Source organism: Crotalus tigris, unplaced genomic scaffold (genome assembly GCF_016545835.1).
Source record: "Crotalus tigris isolate CLP2741 ecotype Arizona unplaced genomic scaffold, ASM1654583v1 scf7180000019553.37968852642:3898890, whole genome shotgun sequence".
Classification (NCBI taxonomy): Eukaryota; Metazoa; Chordata; class Lepidosauria; order Squamata; family Viperidae; genus Crotalus; species Crotalus tigris.
Genome location: NW_024097591.1, coordinates 3,802,415 through 3,820,121, shown reverse-complemented (window position 1 = coordinate 3,820,121; position 17,707 = coordinate 3,802,415). Strand labels below are relative to the sequence as shown.

The following is a 17,707-nucleotide window of genomic DNA, read 5'->3' as shown; positions in this document are numbered from 1 at the left end:
CCGAAACACGCGTTTCCCCGCGGCGAAGAGCCGACCATTTCGCGCGCGCGTGCGCACAAGCGCCGCTCCGCCGCTCCCGGGAGGGGGAGAAGCGCCGCCGTCGCGCATGCGAGCCTCTCGGCCCTTCGGCTCAGGCACCGCCGTGGCCACCCCTCCTCCGCCTCGTCGCGCGGGGCTTCGCAGGATCCGGGGGCGCGACGAGCGGGACCCCCGCGGGGAACGGCGACTCCCCCTCCCGGCCCCCACCCCCGCTTTGCCCCGCCCCGGCCTCTCCCCGCGAGGACCCTCAGGCGGCGCGCGGGCAGCCCCGGCTGGGCCCGGCAGAGGCGGCGGCGGCGGCGGCGCGGTGAGTGCGGCGGGGGGCGATGGGCTCTGGAGTCCGCCCGCCGGGGCGCCTGGTCCTCCGGCTGGGGGCGAGGGAGGTGGCATCGCCCCCCCGGAGTCTTGGCGGGGGCGAGGCGCCTTCCCGCAGGGTGGGGGTGGTGGTGCGTGGGGCAGGGGATGATGGGGGGTGTAGTCCACCAGCTGGAGAGCGCCTGCCTTTCTCTGCCGGGAAGTGGCTCTTTGGCCCCCTCCGGCCCTTCTCTGCCCCCTGGGGACCCCGGAAGGCGGGGGGGGCATCTGGAGCGGATACCCCTCCCCGGCCCCCCCAGCGGCCCCCCTTCTGCAAAGACCCCCCTTCGCCCCTTTCCCTCCCCCCCGGCAGACCCTCCTTTGGCTTGGAAACCTTTGCCCCCCCGATCCCCCCCAAGGCCGCCCCCCTCCCCCAAGGTCTCTCCCGGAGTCGCCCCCTCCCCTCCGACCCCTTCGGGCGCTGCCCCCCCTCGATCCCCCCCCGGGGCTCCAGGGCTGCAGGCGGGGAGGGGAGTTGCAAAAGTCGCGGCTCCTGCGGGGTCTGTTGCAAAATCGCTGCCCGCGGAAGAGGCGCCGCTTCCTTCCCGGGCAAGAGGCGGCGGGCCCCGTTGCCCGGCCACCCGCAAGTCTATCGGCCACTTCCTGGCTCCCTCGGGCTCCCGGAGGGATGCGCAGGAGGCCAGTTGGTGGACGCTGGGCAAGAGGACCCTTTTGGCAGGCCGGGAGACGGTCCGGACCGACGTTGCTCAACTTGGCAGCTTTAAGCCGCCTGGACTTCGACTTCCAGAAGCCCCCAGCAGCAAAGCGATGGGCTCTGGAGTCCGCCCCGCCGGCGCGCCTGGTGCCCCGGCTTTGGGGAGAGGGGGATGGGCGGTGGAGTCACCCCCTGGAGCCTTGGAGGGGGAGGCCCCTCCCTGCAGGTGGGGGTGCGTGGGGCAGGGCTGGGGAATTCTGGGAATTGAAGTCCACGCATCTTAAAGCAGGAAGCAGCAGTGTGGAGGGTGAATGAAAAACCCCTCTTTTGAGGGGCTGCTCTGTGGAGCCCATGGCGGGCGTTGCCATTCCCATTGTTGTCGTTTCTGCCAATATTTTGCATTAATGCCAGGACGTCCTCTGAAATTTTGTGGCATCTGAACTGCCACAAAGCAAGTTTGGGAGTGTGTTTAAAGCAGCCTTAATTATAATCTTGGCTTTATAAAGAGGCAAATTTGCTTCTGGGGTTGGGACAGTCTGCCTGATGCTGTCCAGCCAAACAGGTGCAGGGAGCCAGTTTGCGAGGGAAGCGAAGGGCTGGATCCAGAAGGGATCCCCCACTCAAAGAGAGCTTGCGTCACCTCAAGCGTGTCCGCTGCTTGCCCTGTGAAAAGTGTCCCCCCCCCGGGGGGTTTTCATCTTAAAGCGTGGAATCGGGTTGTGCGAATGGGACTGGCTGCTTTGCCAAAGGGAAGCGATTCCTTCCACAACAGAAAGGAGGGCCCCCTGCAAGTTGCATACGACAAATGTCCTTCCAGGATTTTTGCTTTTCAAGAGGGATCTTGAGTTACAGGGCTCCTGCCAAAAGTTGAGGGGGGGGGGGATGAGGCTGGAGGGAGGCTGGACAGCTGAGACCCCGTTTTCTCCTGACGAGTCTCTCTTTTTCTCCTCTCCTCAGCAGCTCTGAAGAGTCATCCTGCCGGATCCCTTTGCGAGTCCTCTCAAAAAAATGGCTGACCCAACCGGTGCCATGGACGCGCGTCTGAACCAGGCAGCGGGGCCGAGAAGATAGAAATGAAACAGGCAAGTGACAGGTTTACAGCCTCCCGTGGATGCGGAGAGTTCCTAACTCTTGAGCCCTGGTCTTTCAGAAAAGGGGATCCTCCTTAAATTGGTTAACTAAGTTTAAAGTTGGCGGCCTCCCCTTGTGCCTCAATCTCCACTTTGGCCTGGATCGGGCATCACCCTTGCACCGGGTTTTTCAGCAAGTCAGCTGAGTTTGTGGCCATGAATTGTGGTTTGCAAGCCACAGAGACAGGGCTGAGTGTGTGGAGGAGCCCAGCTCTTGCTATCCACCTCTGAGGGACCCGTGTTGCCTGCTGTCTCAGACAGGTGAGGTTCAAAGAAGAGTGCCCCTGCCTGTGGTGTGCCCAGCCAAGTGCTTTTCCCACACACGTTTGTGGGTGATGCAGGGGCTGGCAGGGGCCATGGGAGAACCCAGGCCGGTGTGAGTCAGCATGGCAGATCCTGTTCGGACTCGCCTCTCTCTGCCTGGGAAACGCAGCAAGTCTCATTTGTTTTTAAGCGGCCGTTTGTTCTTAAAAGATAAAATGTGTTTGTTGTGTTATGTTCCACTAAGTGCATTGTTAATCCGGGCTACAGCCCTGATCCTCTCCCCCCCCCCCGCCATCCCTAACCAGCTCTTGAAATGAGGGGTTTGACCCGGAGCAAGGAATCCTTTCCCCCACGGTGCACGGTGCAACTTGATGACTGCTGCACGTTGGGTCTTTGGGGGGAAAAGGGGCGTAAGTGAAATCTGTGAAGTGCTGAGTACAGGGAAAAGGCAGGCCCTGTAATGGGAACCAGATGTCTGCAGATGTCTGAGTGAGGGGGCGCTTGCGTAGGCCGGCGGTCTTCTGCAACGTGTAATGAACTTGGGAGCGCTCCCAAACAGCCTCACTCTAAAACTCAGCAAGGCTTGTGAGTTCAAAATGGCTTAAAAAAAAATAAAAGACTGGAGGTACATGAAACTTTTTATTGATCGTGTAGTGTGGTGGAACCTCCCTGTTTGGGAGCACTGTACCTGTCAGGAGGGTGGAGAGAGCGTCCAACGGACACCCTTGCAGGACTGTGCTTTGCCTGGAACATGGAGCTGCTGAGTTCAGCTTCTTTGGGCCATTTATCTGTTTGTAAAATTTATTGGCTGCCCATCTTCCCACAGGGCCACTCTTTGGGGGGAAGGCACCCTGGGTGGGAAGGGGGGGACATAGGGGTCCCTGCCCCTGACTTACATCCCAGCCCTTTGGAAAAGAGGCGCCTGCATTTGGGGCTTTGGGGAAAACCCCAACAGGTGGATTGGTCTCGGCACCTTCAAAACCTGGAAAAAGTCCCCTGGTGGATTAAATAGATTTTCCTGTTTGTAAGCAAACACCCCATTTTATTTCTTTGATTCGGTGTGTCTGTCAGGAGGCAACTTTGCCCTCCAATTAGCGGGCAGGCCTTTCCTTTCCCACCGACCTTTCCGGCCGGCCCCTTTCAGGAAAGAGCGGATTAAACGTGGGGCTGAGTTTAATCCCGAGACAGGGGCCACCCCGCTCCTCACTCTCAAAGCCACACGGGGGTCTCAGGGGGACTAACCCAGGCTGGGCCTCGCTCGATCCCAGCACGCTTCGTTTTGCTTCCCCCCATCTGTCACCTGGGCCTTGGCAGGGGCTCAGGGCCGGCCTCCTCGGATGCGCTTAAGAGGATGATATTTTAATCACTTTAAATAGAGCATCTATTTTAACTGATGAGCTTTGCTCCGTTGAAGTGCAGCTCTGCCTTGTCTTTTAAATACAGGAGGAAAAAAACCCTCCTCTTGGAGGGTCTGGAAGAAGACCCAGCTGGGGTGGAGGTCCCTGTTTTGGCAGAGTCCTGGGCAGTTAAGGCCTTCCCCCTCCTTCTCCCACCTATTAGGGACCATGGAGACGCCTCTCTCTCTTTTTGAAGTCCTCCTCCTCCTCCTCCTCCCTCAGATGTTGGCAGCCAAGAGTGATGCTTCTCAGCCTCTGGATTCTTATAGACAATTGTGTAGCCTTGGGGGAAAAGGTGCATTCCAAAAGTTTTCTGGCTTCTAATTTTGAGCCAGTTGGGAGGAAAAGGAAATGATGGGGGGGATCCCGGACCTTGGGTCCCTTTCAGGATCCTCAGGAGTTGATGAGTGTCCACATCCATGCCCAGAGGTCGTGCGTGGCATCTGCAGGATGCCAAGATAGGGGGTTTCGTGTGGGAACAAACTGTTCCCTCTTGGGCGGAGGGGGGCTCTCCGGATGACACCCTTCAGCTCTCGCCCGTGGATCCGCCCTCTGGTGCTCTCGGGCCCCATTAAGGCACGGCAGAGTTGAGTCTGTCCCACAGCCTGCTTCTTTCCAAGACTGAGGAATTCTGGGAGTTGAAGTCCACAAGTCTTACAGTTTGGAGACCCCTCCTTTAGGGCAGTCTTGTGATAGACACACCGGTCAGCAAGAGGAAGTTAAAATTTTGGTGTTTTGCCATTCTTCCTTCCCAGTTGTTGTTGTTGTTGTTGTTGTTATTATTATTATATTATTTTTATTAAAAGATGATCAGTTTGAAGTTACAGAGTCGGCCCCCGAAGGCAGCGGCTGATCCTCCGTCTGGGTGTCCTGAGAAATCACGAACGAGGGCAGCCACGCCTGACTCTGGGTGGCCAGAGTGGGGTTTGGTCTCGGTTTCGGGCCCTTAAAAGAGTCCACCTTCCCTTGTTTTCCAGCTGTGAAAGAGGACAGGCCCACCGTGGACATGAGTCGCTCGGCTGCAGACACCCCCCCGCCAGAGGAGACGCCAGCGGAGGCCTCGGCCACCGTGCCCCCCCAGGGAGAGGGCGGGACGGCCCTGGGGGTCATCACGGAAGGGGTGGGCGAGCTGGCTGTCATCGACCCCGAGGTGGCCCAGAAGGCCTGTGAGGAGGTTCTGGAGAAGGTCAAGTCCCTGCACTGCGTCTCCCCAGACGGTTCCATCCGCCCCAAGGACAGGAAGGCCGGCGGCCGCTGGCCGGGCCTGAACGGCGAGTGCTGCGAGATCAAGTGTCTGGACGACCCGCCCGACAAGATCTGGGAGGAGGACGAGCACCCCCCAAACTCGGTGAAGGGGGTCCGCCGGCGCCAGAAGAACAACTCCGCCAAGCAGTCCTGGCTGCTGCGCCTCTTTGAGTCCAAGCTCTTCGACATCTCCATGGCCATCTCCTACCTCTACAACTCCAAGGAGCCCGGCGTGCAGGCCTACATCGGCAACCGCCTCTTCTGCTTCCGCAACGAGGACGTGGACTTCTACCTGCCCCAGCTGCTCAACATGTACATCCACATGGACGAGGACGTGGGCGACGCCATCAAGCCCTACATCGTGCACCGCTGCCGGCAGAGCATCAACTTCTCGCTGCAGTGCGCCCTCCTGCTGGGCGCCTACTCCTCCGACATGCACATCTCCACCCAGCGCCACTCGCGCGGCACCAAGCTGCGCAAGCTGATCCTCTCCGACGAGCTCAAGCCGGCCCCCCGCAGGAGGGAGCTGCCCCCCCTGGTCCCGGCCCCCGAGGCCGGGCTGTCCCCCACCAAGCGGACTCACCAGCGCTCCAAGTCGGACGCCACCGTCAGCATCAGCCTGGGCAGCAACCTGAAGCGCACGGCCAGCAACCCCAAGGTGGAAAACGAGGACGAGGTGAGGCCCCCCTTCTCTGCCCTCCCCTCCCAGGCCAGGCTGGGCTTCCTTCGCAGGCGGGGTGGGGGGAGGACCCCTCCTGGGGTGGCCAGGGAGGTGGGGGGGGATTTCCTTCTCTGCCGAGGAAGAATCGGTCACGGAGGCTGTGTGTCGCTTTACTGGGCTGCTGTTGATGGGACAGGCCCAACGGGTGCATTGATGTGTGTGTGTGAACTCCCTTTTCTGGTCTTTCCTGCTTCGGAAGGGACCGGCTCATCCTGTGGCCGGAGAGTGTTGTGTGTGTTGTGGGTGGGCTCAGGCGTTGTGGAGAGGGTGTGCTTGCGCCACTCCAAAGGGAGGCTGTGAGTCCTCTGACTTCCTTTGTGTCTGAAGTCCACATTAAGTTGGGCGCTGTGACGTTGTTTTCTTGCCACTGTTGCAGTCTGGAAGGACTTGGTCACTTCCTTGTGGTTCTTAGCAGAAAGCACAGTCACCTTAATTTCACACATAAAGAAAAACAATAAGGTAACATTTGTCAGAAGGGAAAAGCCGGGGGTGCGCTGGGCATTTTCCTGGTTCCTGGAGCGCCCACCTGGCCTCGCCCCCCCGCACAGGAGCTGACCTGCTTTCTGGGTCCCCTGAGAGAGCCGGAGAAACGGCCCGGAGTGGAATAGAATTCCAGACGGAAGGGCTCCGTCCTCTGATGCGCGTGGCAGGCTTCAGCTGAGTCTCCTTGGGGCCTCCGCACCCTCCCTGTTGAACTCCCGGCCAGTTCATTGTTGGCCGGGCACAATGGGCCGATAGAGAACCGGATGCCGGGAGGCTGCTGGGTGCCAACTGGGAGCTGGCGCGCCTGTTCATGATGGACACCGAGCTCCATTCAGCCCAGGCGGTCTTGGCACCCCGTCCGGGGCCTGGCCCCTGTGCCCGCCTGCGGCTGCCGCTCTCCAGCCACCCAGGGGATCCGAAAGGCTGGCCAAAATTGGTTGTAGCCTTTCGGCTTTCTTGAGGCCGTCCCGGGACCGTCTCCGTAGCCGAGAAGGGAAAGGATGAAAAGCCAGGTTGGAAAGCAAAAAAAACTTCTTTAAAAATGTTGGTTCTCTCTCTCTCTCCTCTTCTGATAACCAGCCAGCCTGTTGCTCAGAACAGCCCTGTAAGGTAGGCCAGGCTGAGAGACAAATGCTTGTGAAATTTGAACCGTGTCTCAAAATCTGATCCAAGGTTGCTTTGGTCCTTCGTGGTCCTCTTTGGGGGAGGGCCTGCAGGCACCCCTTGAAAGCAGAGCACCAGGAGGGAGATGGGGGGGGGCCCTCATCAAACCCAGCTCCTTTCCCATCCTGGGAAAAATGGTGCCCCTCCCCTCCCCGTCACACCCAGAGGTGCCCTTTGGCAGCGAAGCGCTGAGGAAGGCTGAGTCAGAGGGAGCCCTGGGGGGGAGAGGGCGTCTGCCACACCCCAGCCATTTCCTGCTTGCTTGGAGGGCAGCGGCGTCTGTCCCCAAGGGATGGGTGAGAGGGCAGCCTGGGCATCGTGCTGAGCCAGCTGGGGATGATGGGGTTTGGAATCCTGCCCATCTGGCAGCTGCCTGGAGGGTTAGGTGGTTTTCATGAGAATTGGTCTATAAATAATAAAAAAAGTAAAAGAGAAAATAGATTTGGTGAATCTCCTTTCCTTCCTTCCTTCCTTCCTTCCTTCCTTCCTTCCTTCCTTCCTTCCTTCCTTCCTTCCTTCCTTCCTTCCTTTCTTCCTTGCATCCATCTTCCTCCCTCCCTTTTTTTAAGGTATTCTTCCTTTTGATCCTTGCCCCCTTTCCTGCATCTCTGGCGTCTCACTCTGACCCCCTGGGTTGGGGTCAGGGCTGCGTCAGGAGAGGAGAAGCCCCCACCTCCTCTGGGGGGGCAGCCCCAGGTGGGGGGGGGCGTCTGGGGAGGAACCCCAGGCCGGGCAGAGTCCACAGGGCTGCTTTCCTCACCTGTCAGGTTGTGGCTCAACTGAAAACGTGACACTTTGGAGGAAGTGTTGCAACTGCTTTCCGCAAGGATGGGGGGGGGGTGAGAATGCAGAAACCAGCAGGGGGGGAGGGGGGAGGCAGGTCCGTTCCAGGGGAGACCAGTCTGTGATGTTCCTTCCTGGGACTTTGTCGGCCTACGTTGCAGTGGGGTGTGTGTGTCTGTGTTTGTTTGGATGCTGCTTCACAAAGGCCAGTGGGTGCTGCTCTGTTATTTCCACTCTTCCCTGCCCCCCCGTGGATCTCCTGGTGGTCTCCCATTTAAAGCTTACTTTGTTTGAGACCAGCCAAGGCCACCCACAGGCAGTCCTCCCTCCTCCTGGCCGTGGTTTGGCATCTCTCTCCCCCTTGAAGCAGGGACCCCGTTGGGCCCCACCCCTGCCCCACGGCTCCCAGGCCTCCTGCTTCTCCCTGCCTCCCGAACGGAGAGCCGAGAAGGTTGGGGAAGGGCCCCTAATTCAAGATCTCCTTTCTTGGCCCTCCGTCAGGCTCCGAGAGCTGGTGGAGCTTCCCCGTCCAGGGGCAGTCTAGCTTTTTAAGGCCCCAGAGAGGCTGCCCCTCCCCGGCAGGCCCCACACCCCAAAGGCAGGGTCCCCGTTTCTTTGGGCGGGTGCAGTTGGGGGGGGAGCAGGACGGCGGGGGGGGGGCTGCGTACGAAGAGCTGATTTTAAACTCTCGCCTTTTCTCTCCTCAACTTTCCCCCCTCCCCGCTCCCCCCTTGGACATCCATCCGCCCCCCCCCACCCCCCCATTCATTTCCCAGGAAGTGTCATCGAGCTCCGAAAGTCTCGATAGATCCTTTTGTTCCGTAAGTGCCCCCCCTCCCCACTCAACCCGGCTGCCTGCCTCTTTCCTTTCTGCCCCTCCCTCCCTCCCCCTTGTGACCTCCCCCTCCCCACAGCAGCATTTCCTCTCTCGTGACCCTCCTCATCAGCCTGGCATCACCCCCCCCACCCCGCCAGCAAGGCAGATCACCCCCGCCTCCTCCTCCCCCCCCCTTTGCAAGCCAGATCCTGCACTGCTGGGGGCTGGGCCTCTCTCGTCTTCTAGCCCCCCCCCCCCAAAAGAAAAAGCCCCATGCCACTATCATGTGCTTGCCCAGCTCTGAGGAATTCTGCATGGCCCAGCACAGTGCCTGCTTTCTCCCACAGTTTCTCCCACAGCCCAGCCCCCCCCCAACTTATTTAGGGGTGGAGGGATTTCCCCCCCCCCAGCACTTCATTATGACCGATCTTCAGATTCACAGCCCGTCCTCGCAGGGTCCCTGTGAGTCCCCCTGTGTGATCTGAGTTCTAAAAGTGTGCAAAGTTTTCTGTTTTAGCCGTTCCCACGAGTGACCTGCAGAAACCCAGCCGGTCACTTGTCCGAAAAAAAAGAGGAAATGCTGTTTTTGGGGACCCGAGATTCGTTTTTTGATTTAGCATGTCCTGGGTGCCGTACGGATTTTTCAGCTCTTCCTTTGCTGCCTCAAATTAAGAATCGGGGTTTTTTTTTCCCCCACTTCTGCTGAAATTTTTGCTCGCGCCAATCAATTTTTGTTTTTCTTTCTGCAAACCTCTACTTCCCCCCCCCCCCGCCGCCGTGAGATGGGACGCAGGGAGAGGGACTGGCAAACGGGGAGAAAATCATGGGGGGCTTGGCAAGGGGTTTCAACCCCAATGTTTCCTCTCCTCCCCCCTCCGCAAATCAGCATCCTCTCCTTCTGCGTAAAATTGATTCTTGGTCCGGATTCATCCCTCTTTCCAGGGTGTGGGCATGAGGTCGATGCTAACAGAAATAAATGTTAATAAACGTATTGGGTGGAGTGGAGGCTTTATGAGGATGGGAGAGCTGCCCCTGATTTTCGACGGAGGGGGGTATTGAATGGCTCTCCTTGGTTCCCTAGTTTTCTATCACTCCCCACCTGCTGGGGGCCTCCTCTGGCCTCATCCTCGCCCTGAGCTTCTGGTGGTCAGGAGGGACGAAGGTGGCAGCCGTGCCAGGGCCTTCTCCCCCTGGCCTCAGCTCTGCCAGCAGCCCCAGGCAGCCCCTGGGACCTGGGCAGGGGCTCTTGGGGGGGGGGACCAAGCCGGGCACCAAAGGGGTGAAGCCAGGTTACTCTCCTGGTCCCTGAGGGGCTTTTCCGCGCTCAGTGCTGCCCCCAGCTGGCCAAAGCTCCAAAGCGGAGCCCCACCCTTGCTTTCCTGGGTCAGGAGGGTCCTCCGCTCGTTCGTTGGGGCCCAAATCGGCAAAAGGAGCCAAGGAAGGCGCCTCCCTTTCGGGGCTGGGCAGCTGCCCACCGGGGAGACTGGCGTACGGTGTGGTTGGCTGCCTGGAGGAAGGATGCGGATAGAGCGTGCCTGGCTGGTCTCCACCCCACATCTTGGTGGGGGACCAAATGGAGGCTCCTGCGAAAAAAAAAAGGCATGAGTGGAGGGTGCGAGTCCTGCCCAGAGCTGGGCGTGGGCCTCCTCTTTCCATCCCGCAGGCGCGTGTTAAGAGCCCAGGACATCCGGAGTGCAAGGGTCAGCCTAGTCTTTGGCAGGGCTAAAGAGAACGTCCGGTTCCTTTCGCCTCCTTTCTCCTCCTGTCGCTCTACAAGCCCCCCACCCTCAAGTCTGGGGTTCGGTTCAGAGTTCAGAGTTCATTGCAAAGGCTTTGCTTCCCCCTCCAGGGTGGGGAACGAGGCCACACACCTCCCCTTTGGCTGAGCTTGCCGTCTCCTGCAGCACATCTGGCGCAATTAGAGGGAGGGGATTCACCAGAAGACACTCCCCCCTCGCAAAATAAGTCCAGCTGAAAGGTCTGAGATCCGAGAAGGGTGGTGGGCTTCACCGTCCCTCTTTTCTTCCTCTCGCCCCCTCCTCCAACGCAGCCCGTCCGGTTGGCCCCCGAGCGAGAGTTCATCAAGTCGCTGATGGCCATCGGGAAGCGGCTGACCACGCTGCCCACCAAGGAGCAGAAGACGCAGCGGCTGATCTCCGAGCTCTCCCTGCTCAACCACAAGCTGCCCGCCCGGGTCTGGCTGCCTTCCGCCGGCTTCGAGCACCACGTGGTGCGGGTGCCCCACACCCAGGCGGTGGTCCTTAACTCCAAGGACAAGGTGAGGGGGCGGCAGGCGGGGGCCTCACCCCCTCCCCTGGAAGAGCAGCGCGCAGGGTGTCCTCAACTTACGACCGCAGCGGAGCCCAGAATTTATGTTGTTAAGTGAGCTTTGCCCCATTTTACGACTCTTCCCCATTGACTTCGCTTGTCAGAAAGTTGCAAAAAGGGTCACGTGACCCTGGGTCACACTGCGACTGTGCAAGTACATGCCAGTTGCTAAGCCTCAATTTCGATCACCTGACTGTAGGGATGCTGTAATGGGCCTAAGTCCCTTTTTTAACTTTAGTGCCATTGAACGGTCACTAAGGGAACCGCTGTATGTTGAGGACTACCTGCATTCATCCAGAGAAGGACCTCCCCACATCTCCTTCTCCCCCCCTCCCCCAGGCTCCCTACCTGATCTACGTGGAGGTGCTTGAATGCGAGAACTTCGACACCACGAACGTCCCGGCCCGGATCCCCGAGAACAGGATCCGCAGCACCCGCTCGGTGGAGAACCTGCCCGGCTGCGGCATCACCTACGAGCAGCGCGCCAGCAGCTTCACCACGGTGCCCAACTACGACAACGACGACGAGGCCTGGTCTGTGGACGACATTGGGGAGCTGCAGGTGGAGGTGAGCAGGCGTGGCGGGGAGGGGGAGGCAGCTGGGAGGGGGCAGGTGGTTCGCAGGCCCCTCCCGTCCCCCCTCGGGCACTCACAGCGGCCTGCCTCTTCCGCCCTCCAGCTGCCCGAGATACACACCAGCAGTTGTGACAACATCTCGCAGTTCTCCGTGGACAGCATCACCAGCCAGGAGAGCAAGGAGCCGGTGTTCATCGCTGCGGGGGACATCAGGTGAGCAGAGCCCCCCTCACTGGTTTTAGAGGAGGGGGTTCCAAAACACAGCTGAACGGCCCCCGTTCTGCTCGGAAGCCACCTCTGTCTGTCTGTCTGTCCGGCTGGGCAGCAGCAGCCAGGGTTAGAAAGTGGGCACCGGAAGGGGGTTGGCAGTTCAGCCGGCAGAAGCATCTGAACTCTCTTCCTTCCGCAGGCGGCGTCTCTCCGAGCAGCTGGCCCACACCCCCACCTCCTTCAAGAGGGACCCCGAGGACCCCTCAGCCGTTGCCCTGAAGGAGCCCTGGCAGGAGAAAGTGAGGTGAGGACGGGGCCAGGGCCAGGGGGGGGGGGTGGAGGGCAGGGCCAGGAAAAGCCCAGCTGGCCTCTTGGGGGTGAACGAGGCCCTTCCTTAGGATAGGACAGGTGGACTTCAACTCCCAGAGTTCCCCAGCCAGCACAGAGTCCTGGGAGTTGAAATCCTCCTAACTTAAAGTTGCCAAGGTTGAAAAGTGCTGCATTAAACGAGACTGTGCAGAGAGAAAAGGACCAATCACAGAAAGGAGAGGCAGGGCCGGCCTCGGTTTCTCTTTGGTAATGAACAGGAGACGGGCAGCTGCCACATCCGGTCGGCCTCCTGGGCTGGTCAGAGAGGCTGACGGGCGGGCGGGCGGCGGAGGCTTCCTGCAGGAGGGCCAGTCCAAGGCTCAACCTCTCCCTTTTACCCCCAGGAGGATCCGAGAGGGCTCCCCTTATGGACACCTGCCCAACTGGCGGCTCCTCTCCATGATCGTCAAGTGTGGGGACGACCTCCGGCAGGAGCTGCTGGCCTTCCAGGTGCTCAAGCAGCTGCAGGTAAGGAAGGGAGGGAGGGAGGGAAAGGAAAGGAAAGAAGGGAAGGAAGGAAGAGAGGGAGGGAGGGAGGGGGGAAGGAAGGAAGGAAGGAAGGAAGGAAGGAAGGAAGGAAGGAAGGAAGGAAGGAAGGAAGGAAGGAAGGAAGCGAGCAGAGGGGGCTGGAGGGGGGCTTTTCTCCACCACAGATGTGATGGGTCAGGGGGCTTCAGATCTCCTCTACCTGCCTTTAGAATTAAGACCAGGTGTGTGTGTGGGGGGCGGAAATCACGTCATTGTTTGTGCCGCCCCCCCCCGGGCTCCGTCCATCCGCCCAGCCCTCCCGTCTTCCCTTGCAGGCCATCTGGGAGCAGGAGCGGGTCCCCCTGTGGATCAAGCCCTACAAAATCCTGGTCATCTCGGCTGACAGCGGCATGATCGAGCCGGTGGTCAACGCCGTCTCCATCCACCAGGTGAAGAAGCAGTCTCTGCTCTCCCTGCTGGATTTCTTCCTGCAGGAGCACGGCCAGTACACCTCCGAGGGCTTCCTCACCGCCCAGCGCAACTTCGTGCAGAGCTGCGCCGGCTACTGCCTGGTCTGCTACCTGCTGCAGGTGAAGGACAGGTGAGACTTTACGGGGCCAGGAGGGCGGGGCGAGTCTGCAGGTGCTCTGCCTCCTGGGCACGGACCGAGTGCCTTTACGAAGGCGGCAGTTTTGCCCTTAAAATCTCCTGACCGAGCTACATTTCATTCTAAGAAATTAAAACAAACTCACACGAGGGGGAGGGACGGGGCTTCCGTTGCAAAAACCAAAATGCCTGATAGCTTTTTCTTCCCCCCCCCCCCCCGTCTCCTCCCCCAGGCACAATGGCAACATCCTGCTGGACGCCTACGGCCACATCATCCACATCGACTTTGGCTTTATCCTGTCCAGCTCCCCCCGGAATCTGGGTTTCGAAACCTCGGCCTTCAAACTGACCGCCGAGTTTGTGGACGTAAGTGGTGCAGCTGAGCAGGGGAGGGAGGGCCAGGAGAGAAACGCTGAGGAAACTGTCCTACAATGGCGCTGGGAAAAGTGAATTATGACCGTTCTTCACGCTTACAGCCATTGCAGCGTCCTCCATGATCAAATTTCAGATCCTTGGCAACTGGTTCATATTTATGATGGTCGCAGTGTCCTGGGGATCCTGTGATCCCCGTTTGTGACCTTCCAACAGGCAAAGTCACTGGGGAAGCCAGATTCACTTAACCACTGTATTCATAACTGCAGTCATTCACTTAACAGCTGTGGCAAGAAAGGTCATAAAATGGGGCAAAATTCTCTTAAGAAATGTCTCGGTCAATAGCAGAAAATTTGAGCTCAATTGAAATAAACCGAGGACTACCTAAAATGCAGAGGAGCCCAATTCTTGGCGGGGGGGTTCTGGTGGGGGGGTCCTTCCGTCTTCCTGCCTTACAATTTGCCCCTCCCTCCCTTCCCCCCCGCAGGTGATGGGTGGCATCGGGGGAGACATGTTCAACTACTACAAGATGCTGATGCTGCAGGGCCTGATCGCCGCCCGGAAGCATATGGACAAGGTGGTGCAGATCGTGGAGATCATGCAGCAAGGTGGGCCGGGGTCCTCAGGGGAGGGGGGGATGTCTATGCTTTGCTAGATGCCAGTCTGTCATGAAGTTTGGGGGGGGGGAGGGAGCTGTGGGAAGATGGAGGAAACCAAAACCAATCTTCTTCTTGCTGTCCGAGGCCGTGGACCTGGGAAGGGAGCGTAACACCTCTCCGTCTCTCCAGCCGTCGCAGGGAGAGTTACCAAAACGACGTCTTCAAATATGACTGGATGATGGGGAGATAACGGGATGGGGGGTGGGCAGAAGAGAAAGTCAACCCGGGAATCTTTGTGCGCAGAATCTGAGTTGGCTTCTTGTCCTCTGACCTGCCTTTACCTCTCGCCCTGCAGGCTCCCAGCTGCCCTGCTTCCACGGCTCCAGCACCATCCGGAACCTGAAGGAGCGCTTCCACATGAATATGACGGAGGAGCAGCTGCAGGTGCTGATCGAGCAGCTGGTGGACGGCAGCATGCGCTCGCTCACCACCAAGCTCTACGACGGGTTCCAGTACCTCACCAACGGCATCATGTGATGGCCAGAGCTGGACCTTCCCCTCCGGCCCCTCCCCCTCCTCCCAGCCCAGGACGGACAGCACGGAGGCAGCTGGGCTGGGCCTCTCCAGGGAGGGGGCGTCACCCCATGAAGGAGCCCGGGGAGACTTTGGACTGCAAAGGTGGGGGCGTTACCCCCCTCGCCCCGTGAAGGATCATGCTTAAGGACCTTGTCAAGATTTATCTCTGGAGGAAGGACAGAAACGGGGGCCGGTCTGCCCCTGGTGCCCCTTCCTCGAACCTTTTTTATTTCAGTATTACAGTTCTCCTCCTCCTCCATGTCCCCTGCTTTCCAGCCCCTCACCTGTGTGTCGGGGGGGGGGTCCCAGGTGGGAGATGGGAGGGGGGAGCCCCCACCGGGAAGACCTGCAAGGCTCCCTCGGTGTTTAGGGCTCTGCTTCTCCCGTGCAGTTGGGGAGCGCTCTCCCACCTCCAGACTCGCACAGGGCGAGAGAGAATGTGTGTGTGTGTGTGTGTGTGTGTGTGAATACCTTGTGTCAGTAATGACCCCCCCCCCCTTTTCCTCTGCCTATTTTCCTCCCAGACAGTTGAATGCAAGGAGGGGGTGCAAAGAATTTTTCACTGCTTGAAGCACAACTCCAGCCTCTCTTAAAATGAGGCTGGGGGCACTGGCAGGACATCTCCCCCCCCCTTTGGATTTTGGCCTGGCAAGGGATGGGGAAGGTGGGGAACTTAGGATGCAGATGATTGGTGAAAGCTTCAAGCCCCCTCCTCCCCCGGGCTGCTGCAGGAAATTAGGTGTCCGCAAATATTCCCTGGGGAGCATCGCCCCCTTTAATGGGCCTGTTCCATGTCCTTCCCCTTGGGGGGGGCTTCAGACCCCACAACTCCCAGGCCTGCCCTTGGCCAAGCCAGCTTCCTTCTCCCACTGTCTCGCTCTCTCTAGGGTTTCTCCCCCTCCTTACAGGCAGACACACACACACACACACACACACCGGTTGCCATTGTGGAAAAGGGTCCCCCCAATCTCCGTGCAGGATCCGTTTGCAATATGAATTTTGGGCACAGCTCTGCCATTCTCGTAAGGAGGGGTCCCTTTGCGATTGTGTGTGTGTGTGGGGGGGAGACTCTCTTTTGTTGATCCTTGGATTCGCCGAAACTGTGACTGTTTGGTCCTCCACGGCCCAAAGGAAGCCCTAATATGAATTTGGTTCGAGAGCAACGGGTTCCAAAAACCAGGCAACATCAGTGTCTGTTTTCCTGTCTTCCCTCCCCCCCCCCGTCCAATCTCCCACCCCCTTTCTCAACATGAACTTTTTTTCACACTGTACCAGGTTGTTGTGTGTATCTGTGTGCACGGGCATCGCTCCTCATTCCTGAGGCTTAAAGCTCTCCCCCCCTCCTTTTTTTTAAAAAAAAAAACAAAATCTGTTAATTGTTGAGTGATAATTAATGTGGGAAACAGCTGCTGGGATGGAGAATGGAGGACGGGTGCTTTAACTGGGCCTTTGGTGTTTTTAAATTACCTCTGGGCTTCCCCCGTCCCCCCAAATACACAGAAATATAAACACAACCCCCTGCCCACACACATACACTAAAACACTTGGAAAAACCCTTTCTTATGTTAGGAGTGCCCCACGCAATGCCCTCCTGGTGGACTGGTTTATTTTTTATTTATTTATGAAATGTATTGGATTGCAACATCCCTCACCCCAAGAGGAGCAGGGCGCTGCAGAAGTTTGCAGCAACTTGGGTGGGATAGACAGAAAATTTGGGGGGGGGCTGCAGGGCTGTGGTGCTGAGCCAGAGGGACCCCTTGCAGCTGCTTTTGGGCCCCCATGCCTGCCTGCCTGCCTGCCTGCCTTGGCCCAGTCCAGGAGAGCCATTCCAGCTTCGTTGTGTCAGATTTGGAATTGTGCACCGGGTTTCATCAAGCAGATGCGCCCAGCCAACTGGGGTGGCCTCTGCAGGTCTCCTGTGGCCGCTGCAGGAATATCCGTGCCTGCCTTCGCCCCCGTGTGGACCCCTCCCCGTCTTTGCGCTTTCCTTGCGGTGCCCCCCCCCCCGCCCTGCTGAGGCTTCTCTGAGCAGGTCCTTGTGGGCGAGGGGGGAGAAGCTTTTGGAGACGGGCCTTCCGGACAGCCCCCCGCCTCCTTCCAGAGCGGGGTGCTCTCAGAGGCCCTTTTGGGGAGCAGTAGAGCAACGGGGCACCACTCTTAAGGCCCGCGGGAGTGGGGAAGGGGTTGGGGGGCCGAGCAGGGCTGGGTTCCTCTTCCCAGAATCGGATCCATTGAGGGAACCGAGATCTCCAATCTTGCAAGCAAAGTTTGGGCCACGTCCTAAGAAAGGGGGGGTGGGCTTGGGGGCGAAGCCCCCTGCCCGGACGGAGCTCGCTGTCCGGGGGCGGCGGGGATGCTGCCCTGCAGGCTGGACCCCAGTTTGGAAGCCAGAAGCCCCCCCCCGCCTCCCTTTCTGGCGATCAGCAGCTGGTGACGAGGTCTGTCCGGATGTTTCAGATGACGTGAAAGCTGCCCTTGCAGTCGCGTGCAGAGGGTTTGTCTGAAGAGGCACAAAATCACCCGCGCGCCCTCCTGAAGCAAGCCGACATCCGCCCCGTTTGGGCCGAGCGGTCGGAGAAACGTCGGGAAGGAATCTCGGTTTGGGGGAGATTTCCACGCGGCTCCGGCAGGGGGCGCGCGTGCGCCACGCTCCGGCCCGCGGATGCCCGCGAGTGGCGTCCCGCTCCGCCAGGGGGCGCCCGGCGGCCCCTCCGCCCGCTCCCCCGCCCGCCCCAGCCCGAAACTCAACCCGGAGCGCCTCTACCTGTCGGAGCCTGTCCGGCCGGCCGCGCTTTGTCTGCCGCTCCGGCCCGGGGAAGCCGCCCGCTCGCCCGCCGCCCTCCGATCGGGGCAGGGTCGTCAGAGCAGAGGCTCCCGGCGGGGGCGCCATGCCGGCCCCCTGAGCCCCCCGGCCTCCACCTGCCAAGGCGCGCCCAGGAAGCGGAGCTGCGGCGGGCGAGGAGCGCAGCAAGTTGGCACCATGGTGAGTCTTGGCCCGCCCGACGGAGCCGCGGGCCGGTGGGCTCCGGGGACCCCTTCTCCTTGGGGGGATC

At 59.6% G+C, this 17,707-nt stretch overlaps 1 protein-coding gene across 3 annotated transcripts; it reads left to right on the top strand.

The window, feature by feature from the left end:
• The first annotated feature begins 190 nt into the window (after nt 1-190).
• On the top strand, nt 191-15,925 carry PI4KB (phosphatidylinositol 4-kinase beta). 3 transcript variants are annotated; one of them, XM_039363332.1, is made up of 13 exons: nt 191-346; nt 2,009-2,130; nt 4,817-5,760; nt 8,511-8,555; nt 10,602-10,829; nt 11,219-11,446; nt 11,558-11,667; nt 11,864-11,968; nt 12,378-12,501; nt 12,837-13,102; nt 13,341-13,473; nt 13,967-14,087; nt 14,434-15,925. In XM_039363332.1, the coding sequence occupies exons 3-13, from the start codon at nt 4,846-4,848 to the stop codon at nt 14,613-14,615; spliced, it is 2,457 nt and encodes an 818-aa protein (XP_039219266.1). In that variant the 5' UTR covers nt 191-346; nt 2,009-2,130; nt 4,817-4,845; the 3' UTR covers nt 14,616-15,925. The 3 variants fall into 3 exon arrangements, with proteins under 3 accessions (XP_039219266.1, XP_039219265.1, XP_039219267.1); XM_039363331.1 differs by having other exon boundaries at nt 222-346; nt 2,006-2,130; XM_039363333.1 differs by lacking the exon at nt 8,511-8,555 and having other exon boundaries at nt 222-346; nt 2,006-2,130.
• Nucleotides 15,926-17,707: the final 1,782 nt, after the last annotated feature.